An 18,138-nucleotide genomic window follows, 5' to 3' on the forward strand; every position below is an offset into this window, starting at 1 on the left:
CCACAGAAATATTTAGGCTGAAAACATTTCAAGGTGAGCTAGCCAACTCACTTGTGCTGAGGGATTTCCACTGGATCAGAAGGACTGTAGAAGTTTCGTCCAATCTGATACATTGACAGCTTTTGTAAAACCCTGGTATTAAATGTAAATATATATATATATATATTGTATTAGTGTACGGCAGCAAGCACTGTAACATTGCAGCACTGATAAATTAAAACATGCACATTTTGCAATCTAATCAAGTATTTAAAATAAAACGTTCAGCAACGATTCCTCATCAAACTCGACTGCTAGAAGGTTTGGCCCGTTATTTTCAATATTTTTATCAATGACTTGGATGAAATGATAGAGAAAATGCAAGCAAGATTCTGTTTTGATAGCCTCTCTCAATAAAAACTCTTTTAGTCTTCCCGTTGAGTTGATTTCCTGGTCTGGTCTATCTGGTAAGGCTGACTTAAATCCTGCAAGTCTGATTATGCAGTACCTCCTCCCACTTCTTATACTGAATTAGGGAGGTATCTGTGTGACTCTTTTCTCTCTATAGCAGACTTAACATATGTTTTATCTTGGACACTTGCAAAATGGAACTTGTACATTTCTGTCAAGGTCATCTTCCTTACTATCTATCCAAGACAGAGTGGGGCAGGCTTTCAATACCAGAGACCTCTCAAAAAGGGGATTTATGATTCCAATCTTCATCCTACAGGCTCTGCTGCAGACTGCTTCAGGTGAAAAATAATCTCCTGATCACAAGTAGAAATCATTCCAATTTCCATTTTAGTGTGTCTAGTTCTAGGTATTGAATCATAGAATCATAATGATTCTTCTAGTCCAGTGATGAAAAACCTTTTAGAGTCCGAGTCCTAGGCCTTCAGCTGGGTTTTATAAAGCCTTTTCACTTTAGTCTGCCACCATGTGGAAAACAAAAAGGTTCAATCAATCAATCAATTTCAGCTTCTCGCGGGAAAAAAAAGATATCGCAAAATTGGATTTCATTGATTGAAATTTTTACTCCCATCCAATCTGCCGTTACCACCGCAGCCACACCCTCCCAATTGGCCACACCCAGTCAATGGGCCACACCCACCCGGCACCCGACGATACATAAGTGGGTTTTGGGTTTCAGTTTGGGCACTCGGTCTCTAAAAGGTTCGTCATCACTGCCCTATACTATACCTGTACATTTGGTTTTTCTTGCCTAAATGTAGAACCTTACTTTTTTTCACCATTGAATTTCATTTTGTTAGATAGCGCTCAGTGTTCAAGTCTCTCCAGATCCTCCTGTATCCTAAGCCTGTCTTCTGGAGTGTTGGCTATTCCTGCCAGCTTAGTGTCATTTGATTGTTCCTGCCTGAGTGCAGGGTCTTACTTTTATCACCATAGAACAGCATCTCATTGGATAGAGCCCCATACTCAAGTCTGTCATATTATCATAGTATCATACTTCAAAAAGGATTCTGAGAAATTGAACAGGTTGAAAAAAGCTAACAGGGATGAATCCTGGACTAGAAATTATCATACGTTCTCTCAACATAGTTTAAAGGTATTGGCAATTTGTAGCCCAGAAGAAAAACCAAGGGATTGGATAGTACTCTTTAAATAGCTGAAAGAATGTCAAGTTAAAAAAAGGTCAACCCCTATTCTGTTTGGTTCCACAGTGCAAGATACAAAATGATGGATAAAGTTGAGAAGGTAGACTTCACTTCAATGTTGAGAATAATTTTCTAACCGTAAGAACAATCCAGTAATAAAACCAATTACTCAAAGAGTTTGTGAGCTGCCCCTGATTCAGTTCTGAAGAAGCTTCTTGGATGAGAAGTGAAATGTTTTCAAGGAAAAAAAAATAACCAAGAAAGTCCAGTTGCCTTTTGGAAAAGCACTTTTGGGACAACCATGTCTTGGATGATTTGAGAATCTCCATAGATATATAGGGTGATGTGGTGTCTCAGTGGTTAAGACGCTGGGCTTGTCGGCTTGAAAGCCAGCAGCCCAGGTTCAAGACCTGAGTTCTACATGACGGGCTGAGCTCCCGTCCTTGCCCCAGCTCCTGCCAACCTAGCAGTTCAAAAGCATGTAAACGCGAGTAGATAAATAGGTACCACTTTGGTGGGAAGGTAACAGTGCTCCATGATGCCATGCTGGCCACATGCCTGCGGAAAATGTCTTTGGACAGTGCTGGCTCAATGGCTTTGACACAAACATGAGCACCTCCCCCTACAGCAGTGGTTCTCAACCTTTCTAATGCCACGACCCCTTAATACAGTTCCTCATCCTGTGGTGACCCCCAACCATAAAATTATTTTCATTGCTATTTCATAACTGTAATTTTTGCTACTGTTATGAATCATAATGTAAATATCTGATATGCAGGGTATATTTTCATTGTTACGAATTGAACATAATTAAAGCATAGTGATTAATCACAAAAACAATATAGCAATGCTCTATTCAATAGAGTCTATTCTATTGGCTTTCAAAAGCCAATAGAATAAGAGGGAGTAGCACAGCTAAGGAAAAGGGGGAAAAATGGCGGACTGCATTGTTTGGCGACCCCCATGAAATGGTCGTTCGACCCCAAATGGGGTCGCGACCCACAGGTTGAGAACCGCTGCCCTACAGTCAGCAACAACTAGTGGAGTAAAATCCGCAGAGACTCCTTATCTCTTTATAGATATTTAGGGGTTGGAAGCAATACAGGAGAAGTGCTTTAACTTGGATATCTGCCTTGCAAAATTTGAAGAAAGGCCAATATGAGGCACTTGTATAAGAATTTAGTCTAAAACTAGGACTTCTTTCCTTCTCTCTATACCCCCTCCAAAAAATAAAGACTCACTTTTTAAAGAGGAGGTTTAAGAATTGTATGCACACAGGATTGCTGGAAAATAGCTGGTGAGTTAATTGGACTGTTATCTTTACATTATCGCCTCTTCGAGTTTCACAAGATAATTCTGTGACCTAAGAGGAAGAGAATATGCAGTTTAAATTCAATTGCAAAAGTTCTAATACAAACCGTTTTATAGTACAAGTCCTTCCTGGCAGTTACTTTCCAATAAAAGCTTGTAGAGCTTTAAAAAAAAAACTTTTATGAACAGGAGAATAATTTTCTCTTGCAGTTAAATAAGGCAAAGGTCTGCTTATTTAACTTACAAGTGTGTGCCAACATCACTGTGTGCCAACAATGAATAATGAAAGATAAAGAGGGTGAGGGTCTTAAATTGAACTGCTTCAAGAGCCAAAATAAATCATAGTTTATGGGACCAAAGCAGAACAAACTCATCTTTTCATGCTTCTCCACCCTTCAGAGTGTACGATGAATATTTCAAAGAAATTGAATTCTTCTGCTGTTTTATAATTAACTACAATTATAAAACAACGTAGGCTTTACCTTATGTATTTGTTAGGGTTGAGTAAAAACATTAAACAAACTGACCAACGGATTGAACTTGTTTAATGCTGTGGATATCAGCACTGGAACCGAAAAACAAGGTGTAGGATGATACACAACAGAGTATGAAGGGAAGGGAAATGGAGAGGGCAAAAGACAAAGTATCCTGAATTATATTTGTTCTGTCCCTAGAGTATGTGCTTCTCTGGCAGGACAAGATTAATTTCTTTTCTGCTTAGCTAGGTTACAGTTAAGTTTGGCAACCCTGACCTTGCTGACCAAAGTAGGTGCAGCATGTTCCTGTCATAGGGAAATGTTCAGGGATTATTATTTACTTTTCCTTCTCTCATTACTTCCTGTTACAAGCACGGATGAGAAAGAAAAGGAAAGTGAGTCCATACCAGCCTCCATCTTCTATTTAGAGGGAGCAGGGAAAAAGAAAAAAAAAGGCACTGACTTCCGACTTCCTCTGCTGCAATAGAATAAAGCATTAACATCAAACCTCAACTTTTTACTTTTCCATAATAGTATAAACTATAAACTAGATAATAGTATAAACTAGCCCAGGGGTAGGCAACCTTGGCACTTTCATGACTCGTGAAGTCCACGAGTCATAAAAGAGCCAAGGTTGCTTACCCCTGAACTAGCCATTTCTATAACAACAAATCAATGTAATCGGTAAAACCCAAAATCAAAGTTTCATTTTTTTTCCACCTCAAGCACAAAATCCAGAAGCGGTTTCCAAGTAGAAACAGAAGTACTTATATTCTTTTCTTTAATCAAAACAGTCAATTTAGCCACCTCTGCCAACTCCATCAGCTTCTGTAGCCATTCGTCCATAGTGAGAATCGAAATATCCTTCCATTTTTGTGCATACAATAGTCTTACTGCCGTCAACATATATAAATTCAAGGTTCTTTTTTATGGAGCATGGCTGCTAATTGTTATTTGTGTTGTAATCATATACTATTTTTTTTACACTTTGATTGGATCTTACAGCGTTGGATAAGGTGAAATACAATAAAAAATACTTTATTGAATGGCAAGACAGGTTAACTACATGGATAGTTTTCCACAGAGCCACAGGGTTACTGACTGAGCCCAGGACAACACTAAAGGCCTGCCTAGTGGGTATTCATCTTTCAAGAATTGCCAATCTGATGCCCTCAAGCAGAACTTGAGGACAGTATTAGCTTGTATTGGTCATTAGATTGTATTGAAAAGCAGAAGATTTGTCATCCTGGAGATAGAATATTCCACTATAATCTCATTATTCATGTATTTACCTAATTCCCTAGCAGGACCAATGGGAATGAAAGTACAAAGTAGTCCTCGACTTATGATTGTAGTGGAGCCTGCTATTATGGTCCTAAGTTGTGATGGGCGTAAAGCAATTCACTCATGTGACTGATTCGATTTTACAACTTTTTTTTACAACAGTCATTAAACAAATAGTGCAGTCATTAAGCAAACCTTTTGTTCACTGCTGGATTTTTTTTGCCAAAACCTGGAAGTAAAGACTGATTTTCAGCAAAAATATTGTAGATCAGGGCTTTTCAACCTTTTCACAGATTGTACCACTTTTAGGAAATGATAATATTTGAGTACCACCAATGCTTAGCAAGCTGTCAAAAAAACTGATGACTAAAAAAAAGGGGGGGGGATTTTGAGTTTTACTGATTAGATTCATTTGTTGTTATAGAAATGGCTAGTTTATAATATTATGGAAAAGTAAAAAGTTGAGGTTCAGTGTTAATGCTTCCTTCTACTGCAACAGAGGAAGTATGCTCTTTTTCCCTTCTCCCCCTCACTTTCCCCCCCTTTTTTCCTCCCCACTGTGTCCTACTATTTGCTTTTGTATTTTATTCTATAATCTAATACAGGGCTTTTCAACCTTTTCACCCTTTGTACCACTTTTAGGATATGGCAACATCTGAGTACCACCAGTTGCCTAGCAAGGTGTCAAAAACTTGGTGATCAAAAAAAAAAAAAAAAAAAGAGGAAAAAAGTGATAAAGTAACAGGTAGTCCTCCACTTAACAACAATTTGCTTACTGACTGTTCAAAGTTACAATGGCACTGAAAAAGGTGCCCCCCTCAAGCCACAGCTGAGCAAGACACCTGCCTGCCCGCCCAGCAGCGCTCTTCCTCCTGTACGAGGTTTTCATTGTTGTGAGCATTTCTGTTGAGGATTGGCAGCGGGAGTGGGGTGGGCGGGTGTTTGGTTTTTATTCCCGTCTACTGGGTGGTTGCAGTAGGTTTTGATCACTTCACATGACCCTTGGACACTGTGACCGTCATAAATATGAATCAGTTGCCAAGCATCTGAATGTAAATTACAAGACCCTGGAGATGCTGCAACATTCCAGCTGATTGGCGCTTCTTCTGGGCTCAGAAGCGCCAGTATCAGCGCCGAGCTCCAGCTGGAGCCTGGCGCTGATCCTGGCGCTTCCACTGAGCCCTGACAACCCCAAAGAAGCACCCATCAGCTGGAAAGCGGCATTGATCCTGGCGCTTCCGCTGAGCTCTGACAGCCCTGCAGCTCCAGCCATCTCTCGCTCAGGCTTGTGCGGTGCTGCCACCGGTTCAGCTCATTCCCTTTCACCGCTACCACTTTTCTAGGATGGTCACGTACCACTTGCCAGGTGCCAATGTACCACAGGTGGTACCCGTACCATTGGTTGAAAAGCCCTGTTGTAGATCACAATCATGTAATGGTGCGATACTACAAATAACTGAAAATGAAGGCAGAGTACCCCAAATACAGTTGCGTGACCATGGAGCGAGGAAAAGAGTGGCCATTGAAATGTTAGAACCAGATCATGAATACCTTTGGGGGGGGGTTCATCATAACTTTAAATGATTGCTAAGAGACCAGTCATAGATTGAGGTGTCATGGTTCCGAAAGAACATCCGATGTTAGCAGCCTTGACATGAGGACTACCTGTATATTACTGGTTGTTCCTTGTTCTACAAATATTCCCTTACTATGGTAGTTACAAAAGTTCTTTAAAAAGTATAATCTTCCTCCTCTCATACATAGATGCACGCACACACAGACACACAAACACAAACATAGAGTCTTACCTGGTTCTCAAGCTTGTGTGCAAGAAACAGGGTTGCTCCATCAAATACTTTGGCTTTTCCAAGAAATTCAACATGGTTATACAACAGGGCAATCCGTAAACGCCTTGATTCCAGCTCTGGGCTAAATGTTACATGGTACTGGTATAGCTGCCATTCCCTAGGCAAGCCTAAACTAAACAGGTTGGTAATCACTTTCACAGGAATACCACTGGATCCTGAAATGAATAAGGTTATTAGCTGGATAGCAAATAAAAAAAAAGTAGGAAGGAGGGAGACCCAAGATGGTTATGCAAATGCAGATTACACACCAGACAGATTACCAGTACTTTATCAGTTAACAACTATGTGTAAAAACCCATTGTGTTTGTTGAGACCTTCCGAGATTGCCTGAAACTTGTGATGTACAGTAAATTGAATTTTGCAGCCTATCACTCAACAGTGAAATTAAGACCCAATTTTTCCCAAATAGTGGAAATAAGGGAAATATTACGGCAACTGTAATATTGTAGCGTCAATGGGAAATATTATTGTAGCTACCTAAAGAACCCTAGCACAGCACAACTCTAGGTGCAGGAAAAAAAACTGTTCCCTAAATAAATTATACCTGTTTTAGAATCTTTGACATGTAACATTGCTTCTCTAATATTCACTTCCAAGTCCCGAAATTTACACTGGATCCTCCCTCCTCTCTCCATCACCGTATAGCCAGAAGGTCCAACAGAAAAGCCATCTTGAGAAGGAAACAAAAATAAGGCGTTGGCAGTCTCAGAGAAAATGAAAAGAAATTATAAAGCTAAAGCTGTGTACTGTAATAATATTGGTGTACTGGTTAATGAATAATGAAAGTCTATTATAATTCATTTCATTTGGAATGTAAACTATATACATCAAGGTAGTCCTTGATTTATAGTAATCATTCAAAGTCACAACGGCATTGAAAAAAGTGATTTATGACCATTTTTTACACTTACAGCATGATCATTGCAGTATCTCCATGATCTCGTGATCAAAATTTTGATGTTTGATAACTGGCATGTATTTATGACAGTTGCAGTGTCAAGGGATTATAGGATCTTCATTTGCAACCTTCCCAGGTGCCTTCCAACAAGCAAAGTCAATATTGGAAGCTGGACCCACTTCACAACCTTTTAGGTCACTTAAGAACTACAATGATTTGTTTAGCAACCGCTACGGGAAAGGTTTTCAATTTGGGCATGACGCGCTAAACAAATGCTTTACTTGGCAGTGAAAACTGAGTACCAGTAAAGTAAAGAACTACCTGTACTTTAAATATTTACATATACTCTGGAGATCAGGCTGTTTAAGAATAGCTATTGCACAATTAGCTTGCTTACATTTCAATGATTCTTCTCCAGTTCTTACATGGCTGCTAGTGGCCTCTGGCACACTGTAAGAAGCAGTGTCTCCCGAACAACCCTTTAAGGTAGAAATGATAAACACTGACAAATTAAAAACTATGAACAGATTATGCTTTTCTCCACTGACTTGATTTCTGATATTTTTTTAAAAAAATATTTGCTATTAAGTAACACTCCACTGTTCTAAGATACTGAGAATGGAAAGCCACAAAACACCATCAGTCTGACTCTAGCTACTTCCTGTTTTGTTTGCTATCAAACTTTCCCCTTTTTACTAAGCCATAAAATCGGGTAAAATAAGATAAACCATTATGGAAAGATTAAGAAACAGATCAGCATCACTGGGTCTAACCGCACAACTAGAACCATCCCTTTCAGGTATCTCAAATATAAACTATATTCCCAGGATGAACATTTTAGCAATGTATAAAACATTCCAAATAAATTAGATTAAGTAAAATTCCCTGAGCCTGAGTTCTCTATTTATTGTTTTCAATAGCTTTTTTTTATAACTTTCTATCACTTATTATTGAAGAAAATCACAGTGACTTGACACTCTTCATTTTAATTGTCTTTCTGGGTACACTAACATTATAACATCAGTTACTAATACTCTTTTGTAAGACATCTTCTTGAATTGAATTCTGTCTGCAGGAATACATTTCTTTGGAGATTGTATAAATTTGATTCATTAGCATCTGTTCAAATATGGTGCTTTTTTAGTACATTGTTTTTCTAGGACAAAATATATCCAGTGCAAGCACCAAATTAAAAATACAGCCATTTATATAGAACACAAGTATGTCTTAAACAAACTATCAATCATTATTATAGATCATTAAATGTAGATCTAAATAAGGGATGTCAGGTATAGAAAAGATTGAGAATCACTGGTTTAATGGTGCAGTTGCCCCACAAGAGAAGATCAACGTTTTGTAAACAAGCACAGGCATAAAAACATACTGGTTTTGAGAAATCGCTTTGTCCAAATGTTTCTCTTCCAGGAAAGCATTGTCCTCTGGCTTTGACACGAGCCCGTCCACTCATTATTCCAGTTCTGACTCACGGAAATAAAAAGAACAAGCGCCCAAAGGCAGAACAAGAAGCAATGGATGTGAACTAATCAAGAAGAGACCCAACCTAGAAATAAGGAGAAATTTCCTGAGAGTTAAAACAATTAATCAGTGAAACAGCTTGCCTTCAGAAGTTGTGGGTGATCCATCACTGGAAGTTTTTAAGAAGAGGTTGGCCAATTATTTGTCTGAAATAGTATAGGGTCTCCTGCTTGAGCAGGGGGTTGGACTACAAGACCAACCTCCAAGGTCCCTTCCAACTCTGTTATTGTATTAACTCTAATTCCAGAAGGATAGATCTGGTGGATGGAAGAGCAACACAAAAGATCAGGGATGGCAAAAACGTCAAGACTTGACTTTCCCATATGAAACTCTCCATTCATAACTGAGATGATTTGAAGAAAATACAGGGTTAATTTGAGTTGTAGTTTTCACATTCTACCTTCTACATCAAGGGGGCCTTATTATACTGGACTTTTATAGAAAGCAGCTTTAAAAAAAAAAAAAGACAGCAGCCACAAAATAGTAAAAAGCTGGCTATGAGTGTTCACCTATGTCATAAAGCGATAGTTCTTAAGCTTTTATTTATTGCCTTTATGTCTTGCTCTTCAGCCATGAGTAGGAACCACGTAAAAAGTGGTATTTCAACTGTGCTGTTTCTCAACATTCTTTGTTGGAGCTTGGCGCTGAGGACCAGAAGCAGGGTCAACCTATTAGCAACTTTGGACCAAGTTAGCCCAACCCACCTCATAGAGGTTGTGGTGGTGGTGGTGGTGGTGAAGAAAAATAGGAGAAAGCAGCACTATGTATAGCACCTTGAGCACTTGTACAAAGGGGGAATACAAATCTAATAAATAAATTCTTGGGTCAAAATTGTAAAATGACAATTGGCCAAGATGAAAAGAGTATAGAGGAAAGAAATTGCTCATTTATTTCTCCTCACATATTGCCACTAGCATGTACTGAATTATTTATTATTATTGCTATTATGCTCTGTGTGTTTTTAGGCAGCTGAAGTCATGTACACAGGGATCTTCCTTTACTTTATTCCCACAATAAAACCTCTGTGAGATAATCTGGATGGAGAAAAAATGGCTGCCCATAGGTTACCTAGGGCTTTCAGGTTGAGAATTGAACTTAGTCCAAGTTTCTCCATCTTGGCAACTTTTAAGATGCCAGCTGGGGAATTCTAGTTGTTGTTCATCTAGTTTAAAAGTTGCCAAGGTTGAGAAACATTGCCTCAATTGCTACATCACACTAGTTCCTGAAGGAACAGGATACTATTATTATAGTATAGTGTGTGTGTGTGTGTGTGTGTGTGTGTGTGTGTAGTATATAGTATTTTATTGGATACTATTATTATAGTATATAGTGTGTGTGTATGTATACATATATATGTGTGTGTGTGTCTATGTATATGTATGTATATGTATGTGTATATATATATATATATATATATATATATATATACATACATACATACATACATACATACATACATATATATATACACACAACTGCCTAACATGCATATAGCCCAGGTTCGAATCTCAGAAGAGTAAGTCTGGCTGAAGAGAGTTAAAGGAACTCGAAATAGCTATCCCAGTTCTCTCTTTACTCTTTGTTAGCAACCTATATATATGTATGTATGTATGTATGTATGTATAGTATATAGTATATAGTATTTTATTGTTGCATGAATACAGGTAGTCCTCAACTTGCAACCACAATTGAGCCCCAACAAATTCATTCAAATTTTGTCACATTTCATGATTTTTCTTGACACATTTGTTAAATAAATCTACTCTGCCATTGACTTTGCTTGTCAGAAGGTTGTAAAAGGTGATCACATGACCTAGGGACAGTCCAATCATCATAAATAAGTCAGTTGGCAAGTGTCTGAATTTTGATCACATGACCATAAGGATGATGCAATGACCATGTGAAAAATGATCATGTCATTTTTTTTCAGTGCTGTTGTAACTTCAGTCACTAAATGAACTGTTTTAAGTTGAGGACTAACTGTGTAGCCCCTTAATTTTTCCCCTCAATAATATATTCACAATATATAGTGTGAGGCATTAAGCATTCTCTAAACTGGCAGCTCCTGCCAACACAGTAATGACTGAGAATTTCAGGAACATCTCGTCATAGATCCTTCTCCTTGTTTAAACCGTGAAACAGATAGTTGCTTCATATAAAAAAAAAAGACTTAATCCTACTTTAAACTCAACGTTCTTCATTATTTAATCTGGAGTAGAAATGTAGTAACAGCCAGTAAAGGTCAGAATCAGGTGTTCTGGCGAGCCTTGCATTTGAACCCTTACTCAACCCTACCCTAGCCATTTTCACAGGATCCTGAGTATACATACATACATATGGAAGATCATGCTATTCCTTCACCCAGAAGATCCTGAGACAATGGACAAAATATATACGTATTATACATTTACAAAATAATCAATGGTTTTTATTGGTAAATTTGAATGGGTTAGGACAAAATGTATTACACCCTGAAAACAGCATCGTGAAAAGGGGGTAAACGGTGGTAGGTTTTGGAAGGAAGGAGGCAGAATCAATCTCTTAAACAGGGGCCCCTTCTGTGTTTGGGGCTCAGAGACGTCATACACCCCACTTACCGTTAACCTCACGAGCAACGCTTGATCAGATGAGGTCAAGAACAAACCCCACCGGACTAGCTCTTAATTTTGACTTTGCTTTGGTTTCGCTTTCAGGAAACGTGATAGGACTCGCCCTAAGAGAAGCCAAGGAAAGACCGGGATAAAATGTAACAGGGTCTTCCAACTACCACCACTCGTTACGCCCCCTCAGCTTTTGGCCTCGTGCAGACACGTGCCTCAAGGCAACCTGCCTCGAAATATAACCACGCCCATTACGGAGGCCACGCCTTCCTCCTGCGCGTTCTCCTTCCATGGAATCGACCGCCGGACGTTCGTCCCGAAGAGCGTTTTTTTTTCCTTTTCGCCTGAAAGGCGCATGCGCGAGAAATCTAATTCTCTCCTGTGGTAATTCACTTTTCCTTAAGAGCCTGAGTAGGAGAATGACTGCTAGGGTGGGTTAGGGATATTAATACAAATAGTCTCTGTTTACATGATTTACCTATTTATGGCCTGTTGGAAAAAAAGAAACACATTTGATAGAGTTTGCACAACATGCTAAACCTTAAACCCTGGTTGATTAGCCTGAGTAACAGACATTATTCAGTAGAAGGTTATTTAATATCTAAATATCCAATATTTAAGAGGTTGCCACAAAGAAGAGGGGGTTAACCTACTCTCCAAAGCATCTGAAGATAGGACAAGAAGCAATGAATGGAAACTATTCAAGAAGAGAAGCAACCTAGAACTAAGGAATTTCGTGACAGTTTGAACAATTAATCAGTGGAACAACTTGCCTCCAGAAGTTGTGAATGCTCCCACACTGGAGATGTTTAAGAAGAGATTGGACAATCGTTTATCTGAAATGATATACAGTTTCTTGCTTGAACGGGGTTGGACTAGAAGACCTCCAAGGTCCCTTCCAACACTTATTCTGCTTTAAAAAAGCTTTAATCTTTGAGAAAATACCAGATCTGGCCCTCAAATCTGGTCCACCAGTACAGAAAAAAATGCAGAAAAGTCTTAATATTTGGATGCCTTTAATAGTCTGGAGTTTTGCAGTCAAGTGGGATAGCTCTAAACACAGTCTTGATAACCACATGGATGAATCCATGTCATTTTCTTTAGAGAAAAGGTTTGCTATTGACTTTCTGTGGGATATTTTTTTTCTATCTTGCAGTCTATCATACAGCTCTGAAATTTTCTGATCTCTGTTGCAATACAAGATGGCTGCTGAGTTTTTGTCCTTTTTGGAGAACTTATTGCTTTAGACCAAGTTATGTGAAGCTTGAAAATGTCCAGAACTTTTCCAAAATAGCATTGGGAGTAGATATCCTGCTAGAACCTGACTTCCAAAATTGTTTACAAATTGCTGTGGAAGGATCTGGAGCAAGGTACATATAAAAAGCTAGTAACTTCAGGGGTATATAAATGAAATATTCAGACTGCACTTTGTTTCTAACACAGCTCTAAAGGCAGTTAGCAGATACAGAAGAAGCTGGATCCAACGCTTCTGCTGAATTTGAAGAAACATGATTCTAAACAGGAGGAAAGTTTATCTAATTCAGTCATACCCATTGTGGTGCTTTCTAGATGAGATGGATCAACCTTTAATCAGATTGAGGGAGACTGAGTTTCTATATAAATGCACACCCATCATGCTATTTCATTTTGGGGAAAACACATAATGCAAACTGCAAAAAAAGAGTAAAGGTGCAAGTCAAAGAAATTAATGTCAAGAAATAAGGAAATAAAATACAGCTACATCTAATTTACACAGCATCATTATTTCTATCTCACTATACTTTTCTGTTCTTGGAAATGGTCTTGGAATCCTGTTGTGTTCCCCTGACTGGATAGAACACCTGAAAAAATAATGAAAAATCCCCAAGGAAAATGCTAAAGTCTTTCTTTGACCTTGAAGAAAATTTAACTTTAAGTGATATCTGGAGACAAAAAAAAATGTTAATTCTAAAGACACCAATCATTCTTGAGAATAGACATGATATGGATTTCAAGAAATACTCTGGCCTTAAAAACACAGATTTTATCAAAGACTTTCTCCAACCACAATCTAGTTAAGATTACTTTAAAAAAGCAAAATTTAGATGGAAACTTAATGAAACTTTATTACACAAAGATTGGATAGTAAAAGATTATAAAGAGAACAAAAATTTTGGGCAACAGCCTAAATCAGTGATGGCGAATCTTTTAGAGACCGTGCCCAAAAACTGGGCCTGCCCATACTCCACCTTGTGCCCTGCCCCCACCCCGCCCCACCCCGCCTGCCCACAAGGCCACTCACTGCCTCCAGGGCCCGCTGCAGATCACCCATGCAGCCCAGCAGCGCCATGAGGGCTACACCTTCTGCCCGCGCCCTGCAGCATCAACTGTGTATGATGGGGTGTGAGGGCAGAGTCTTGTCTACGCTGCCTGGCTGCCATATTCGTGGCTGTGCTGCTCTGCGTAGGCCACACTCGGGTGACTCTCCTCCAGGGGGGCTGCTGGTGAGGAGGGGGTCACGGGCAGAGGCAAGCCTGGGGCAACAGCACATGTGCCCACAGAGAGGGCTCCAAGTGCCACCTCTGGCACCCATGCCATAGCTTTGCCACCACTGGCCTAAACAATAGATATAAGAACAGTAAAAACACAAGCAAAGCTGTAATTAAGGTTTATATATATATAACATAATAATCAATTGGAAAACAAATCCCATGAAAATATCCATAAGATCTTATAGGAAATTGAAAGTAAAGAAGAATTAAGGAAATCACCTACAAAAATAAACATTCCAAACCATATTCAACTTCTTCAATAGCAATTGTATATGCATGTATGGTAGCGTGTCATGGTTCTGATAGATGAAACCAGTAAATGGTTTCAGGGCAAGAATTTCTTCCTTAAAGAACATTTTATTAGGAAACAAAGTATCAGCACTTACACAGTCGAACCCAAAACTGAGATTCCCTCCCCCAGATACAAAGTAACAAGTTGCAATTTTCATCCCACAAACGCTGTCACAAGTCACATTCCCCAATCAATGCAAGACACAGGCTTTTCTCACCGTCTTTTCAGACCTTATCAGACCATGTCCTTGACTTCCCACACTTCTACATTGTTATGGCTAGCTAAACCCTCAAGCATTTACCCCATCCCCCTTCTAACTCTGAATTCTAAAAGAATAATAAAGGCACACTAGAAGCAAAAGTAAAAATGGCTGCTGATTTTCAGTTGTCAGAGCAACGACATCCATTGTCACAGCGTTGACATCCGGCTCCCCTTAACAGAAAGGTGTAATCCTGCAATTTAAACAGAAGTATAGGTTAAGGGTTGCCCCTTGGCTTGTTGGTGTGTTTGTCATAGAATTTACGTATGAGCCTATTAGCTTTCACATCATTAGATTTCACCCATGTGGCCTTTGATAATGGATAACCCTTCCACTGAACTAGATATTACAATTTTCCTTTAAAAATCAGCATTGACATAGAGAATAAATTGAATTTCCTTAAGCAAATGAACTTTGAGCTGGCAAATAAACCAGGGAGGTGGTTGGCTTGTAAGTTAAATAAGGAAAAAGCTAAGTTGATTTTGAAACTCCAGAAGGTTGAAATATAAGGAAACTTTCATCATTAATCTTCCAATTTGTATAAAAGATCTGACATCTTAGGAAAAAAATAGAAGGTTATCTCCAAAAGCAGAACCTACCACATCTTACAGATACACAAAAAGAATTTATGAATGGACCAATCACATGATGGAAATCTCATAAGTTATAAAAAAAATCAAGTTAGGAAAAGCACCTGTGCCAGATGGTCTTCTGGAGATTTATTATAAATGTTTTGAAAAAGAATCGTCACAACACCTCCAGAATACAATGACTTCTATTTTACAAGGTAATGGGATACCAGAATCATGGAAACAAGCCAATATCACTCTAATACCTAAAGAGAAGCAAGATCCAATCTTAATTAAAAATTATTGTTAATTAAAACATTATTAAACAGGAACTATAAAATATTTACATCTATGTTGGCTAAAAGTCTCAAGACAGAGGACTTCCGATTTGCCAGGTGGCCGCCATGGACAGCTGGGAGATTTGCTCTCTCTGCCCCATTCAATTTCGCATTGCTGGGGGGCCCTGAAAAAGGCCAAAAATTGCCCCGAACAGGCGACCAGCAAGGAGGTGCTTTCGCTGGATTGCGAGAGAGCAGCAACTCTCCTGTTAGAGCAGGCGAGCCCTCTAAACTGGTGGATGAAAGGACCGACCATAGAAATATGGCTCGTCCCTAGGCTGCTAACAGCCGAAGTCACATTTACCATTTAGCAACTTCAAAGCAGCGTGGGAAGGACTGAGTGAGAACTACCTCTCTTACATCCTAATTACTTAATTACCTGCATAAGCTGCTAAAGTACTTTTCCCCCTGTGGAGAGGGAAGGGGGATTTTAGCCCTCCCTCCAGAAACAATGGCAATTGAATACACAGGGGAGCTTTTTTTTTTTTTTTTGAAAACATTGAAAAAATAAATGGATCCCAACTGGAACTTTATTTCCTAAAGCTTGTGGATTAAAAGATTTTTGATTATCCACTTTTTACTTTTAATTTTTATTCGAAAGTCTGGGTTTTTCCTCTTAAAATAGAAGAATCCCCCCCCCCCAAGGATTACAATAACTTTGAGATTTAAAGGAATTCCTTAAACAGTGGGGTGACATCTTGTGGCTAAACCTGAAATTACAATTTATTGTTCTTAAAGAAAAGAGACCTGGCTGACAGTTTAGAAAACAAGATAAGATTTATCTGGTAACCTTGAACATCAGCTGTGAGAGTTTTAGCTCTGTTTCTTATTTACTGGGGGGGGGGGGAAAGGTGAAAGTTTTCAATTCAACTCATCATTATGGAAGTCCATTAACAGACCTTTTCTATGGAAGAAATGCAAAAACAAATTTTTCCTATGTTGAAAATAACTTACCAAACTTACCAAAGTTTTCTTAAAGCTGGCAATGAAATAAGAGCTTTCAGAAAAAAACGAGAAAGCGTCTTAGATATGCAAACTCGAATTTTGACCATAACTAAAAACCTATCTATACAGAATACAATAGGAAAAATCAAACAATTAAATACTATGTCAGAAGACCTGACTGTGCAACAAATACAGACAATAGAAAATTCAGAAAAAAATCTGACAACATGGATGGAGGAAAAAACCTGCTATATAAATCAGAAGGAATTTGAAGATCAAGAAGAGAAATAGACGGAAGAAAAGATAAACAATTCAGGACAACTATGTCAAGAGGAGAAAATAAAGAGACAATCTGGTAGTCCTGCCAAACCCCTCAGCCTTCCAAAAATGGTGATTGGATGGTCATCTCAATATGACATAATACATACAATAATACAAGAAATCTTTGCGGATCCTGAAGCAAGGACAGGGAAGATGATTTGGCAAAGAAAAAAAGCCAGAATAAGATTGAAGAAGACTGGAGTGTGGGCATATTTAGGAGGTTTAAAATAGAATATACTTAAGTAGACTAGACCCGTATTTTGAATACGAGATATTGTTATGATGTGAAGATAAAGAAAAATGTTGGCTAATTAAAACCTAGATGCATAAATATCAACAGTTAAATTGAAATATTGAGTTGTTTATAAAGGTTAGATAAAGGTGATTGAGACATATATATATATGTTGACTTCCGGTTTTGGGTTGCAGTGGCTGCAGGTACACGAAGAGGCTTCTCTCTTCCTTATCTGCCTTTCCTCTGCCAGTAGACCCTTAATTGGGTCGAAAAGTCACCCTGGAGGGGTGACTACCGATGAGGAGGACTCTCATTGATTGCGGGCGAGAGGAGGCAGCTCCCTCCGTGGTCCGAGGCAGCTCCTCAGGGCCGATGGAGAAAAGATCGGCCAGTAACATGGCCGATCATTTAGCTGCTCCAGCTGAAAGTCAAAAGAACATCTAAGCGTTAAGAAACCATCGTGGATGATCCCGTGAGACTTTTCCCTCTCTCTTTTTGCCTAACTACTCTCCTGTTAAAAGCCTTTTAGAATTACTTCCCTGCTTTGAAAGAGCTGCCTTTGTTTATCTGGGGAAAAGAGCTTTCCATAACAAAGGAAAAAACTTTTTATTGACTATTTTTATTTTTGGTTACTTGGGGGCCCTGGAAAAATCCTTATCATAAAACTTTATTATTATATCTTCTAAGCTGGAGAATATTGTTTTCCTATGTCTTGAACTTATTTTTTTTAAAGGGATAAATGTTTATTGTTTGAAAACAACAACAACAACAACTCTATGAGAAGCCAGAAAAGAGATTTTATAGCTTTTTGACTTTGCTAATCTCATTCTTGGTGTCTGGAAAAGACCTTCATAGTTTACTGAGAACATCTTGTGGAGAAATTTAAAACTGCAACTATTTCTTTTTGAAATGGAGAAACCATATTTACAACTCAACTGTAAACTCATACTGGAAAAAAATTATGAAGCTACTGAGGAAATATGTTCACAAATAAGAGAGAGAACTGTAGAAATAATAAACAGAAATTCTACTGTGAACTTACAAACTGACTTTCAGACTCTATTTGATCATTCTACAAAC

The 18,138-nt window shown here is 38.6% G+C and overlaps 1 protein-coding gene across 1 annotated transcript in view; it reads right to left on the minus strand.

Annotated features, from left to right (window-relative positions):
- Positions 1-11,863, minus strand: part of PIWIL4 (piwi like RNA-mediated gene silencing 4) — a 42,542-nt gene extending 30,679 nt beyond the window's left edge. Inside the window, exons 1-7 of the mRNA XM_039349083.1 lie at positions 11,566-11,863; positions 8,817-8,993; positions 7,830-7,911; positions 7,079-7,204; positions 6,475-6,689; positions 2,837-2,958; positions 52-132 (exon numbers count right to left, since the gene is read on the minus strand). Of these exons, the coding sequence (XP_039205017.1) occupies positions 52-132; positions 2,837-2,958; positions 6,475-6,689; positions 7,079-7,204; positions 7,830-7,911; positions 8,817-8,900 (710 nt within the window). The 5' untranslated portion in view covers positions 8,901-8,993; positions 11,566-11,863. The remainder of the gene's footprint in view (positions 1-51; positions 133-2,836; positions 2,959-6,474; positions 6,690-7,078; positions 7,205-7,829; positions 7,912-8,816; positions 8,994-11,565) is intronic.
- Positions 11,864-18,138: the final 6,275 nt, after the last annotated feature.

This window comes from Crotalus tigris, unplaced genomic scaffold (genome assembly GCF_016545835.1).
Source record: "Crotalus tigris isolate CLP2741 ecotype Arizona unplaced genomic scaffold, ASM1654583v1 scf7180000018224.911827, whole genome shotgun sequence".
Classification (NCBI taxonomy): Eukaryota; Metazoa; Chordata; class Lepidosauria; order Squamata; family Viperidae; genus Crotalus; species Crotalus tigris.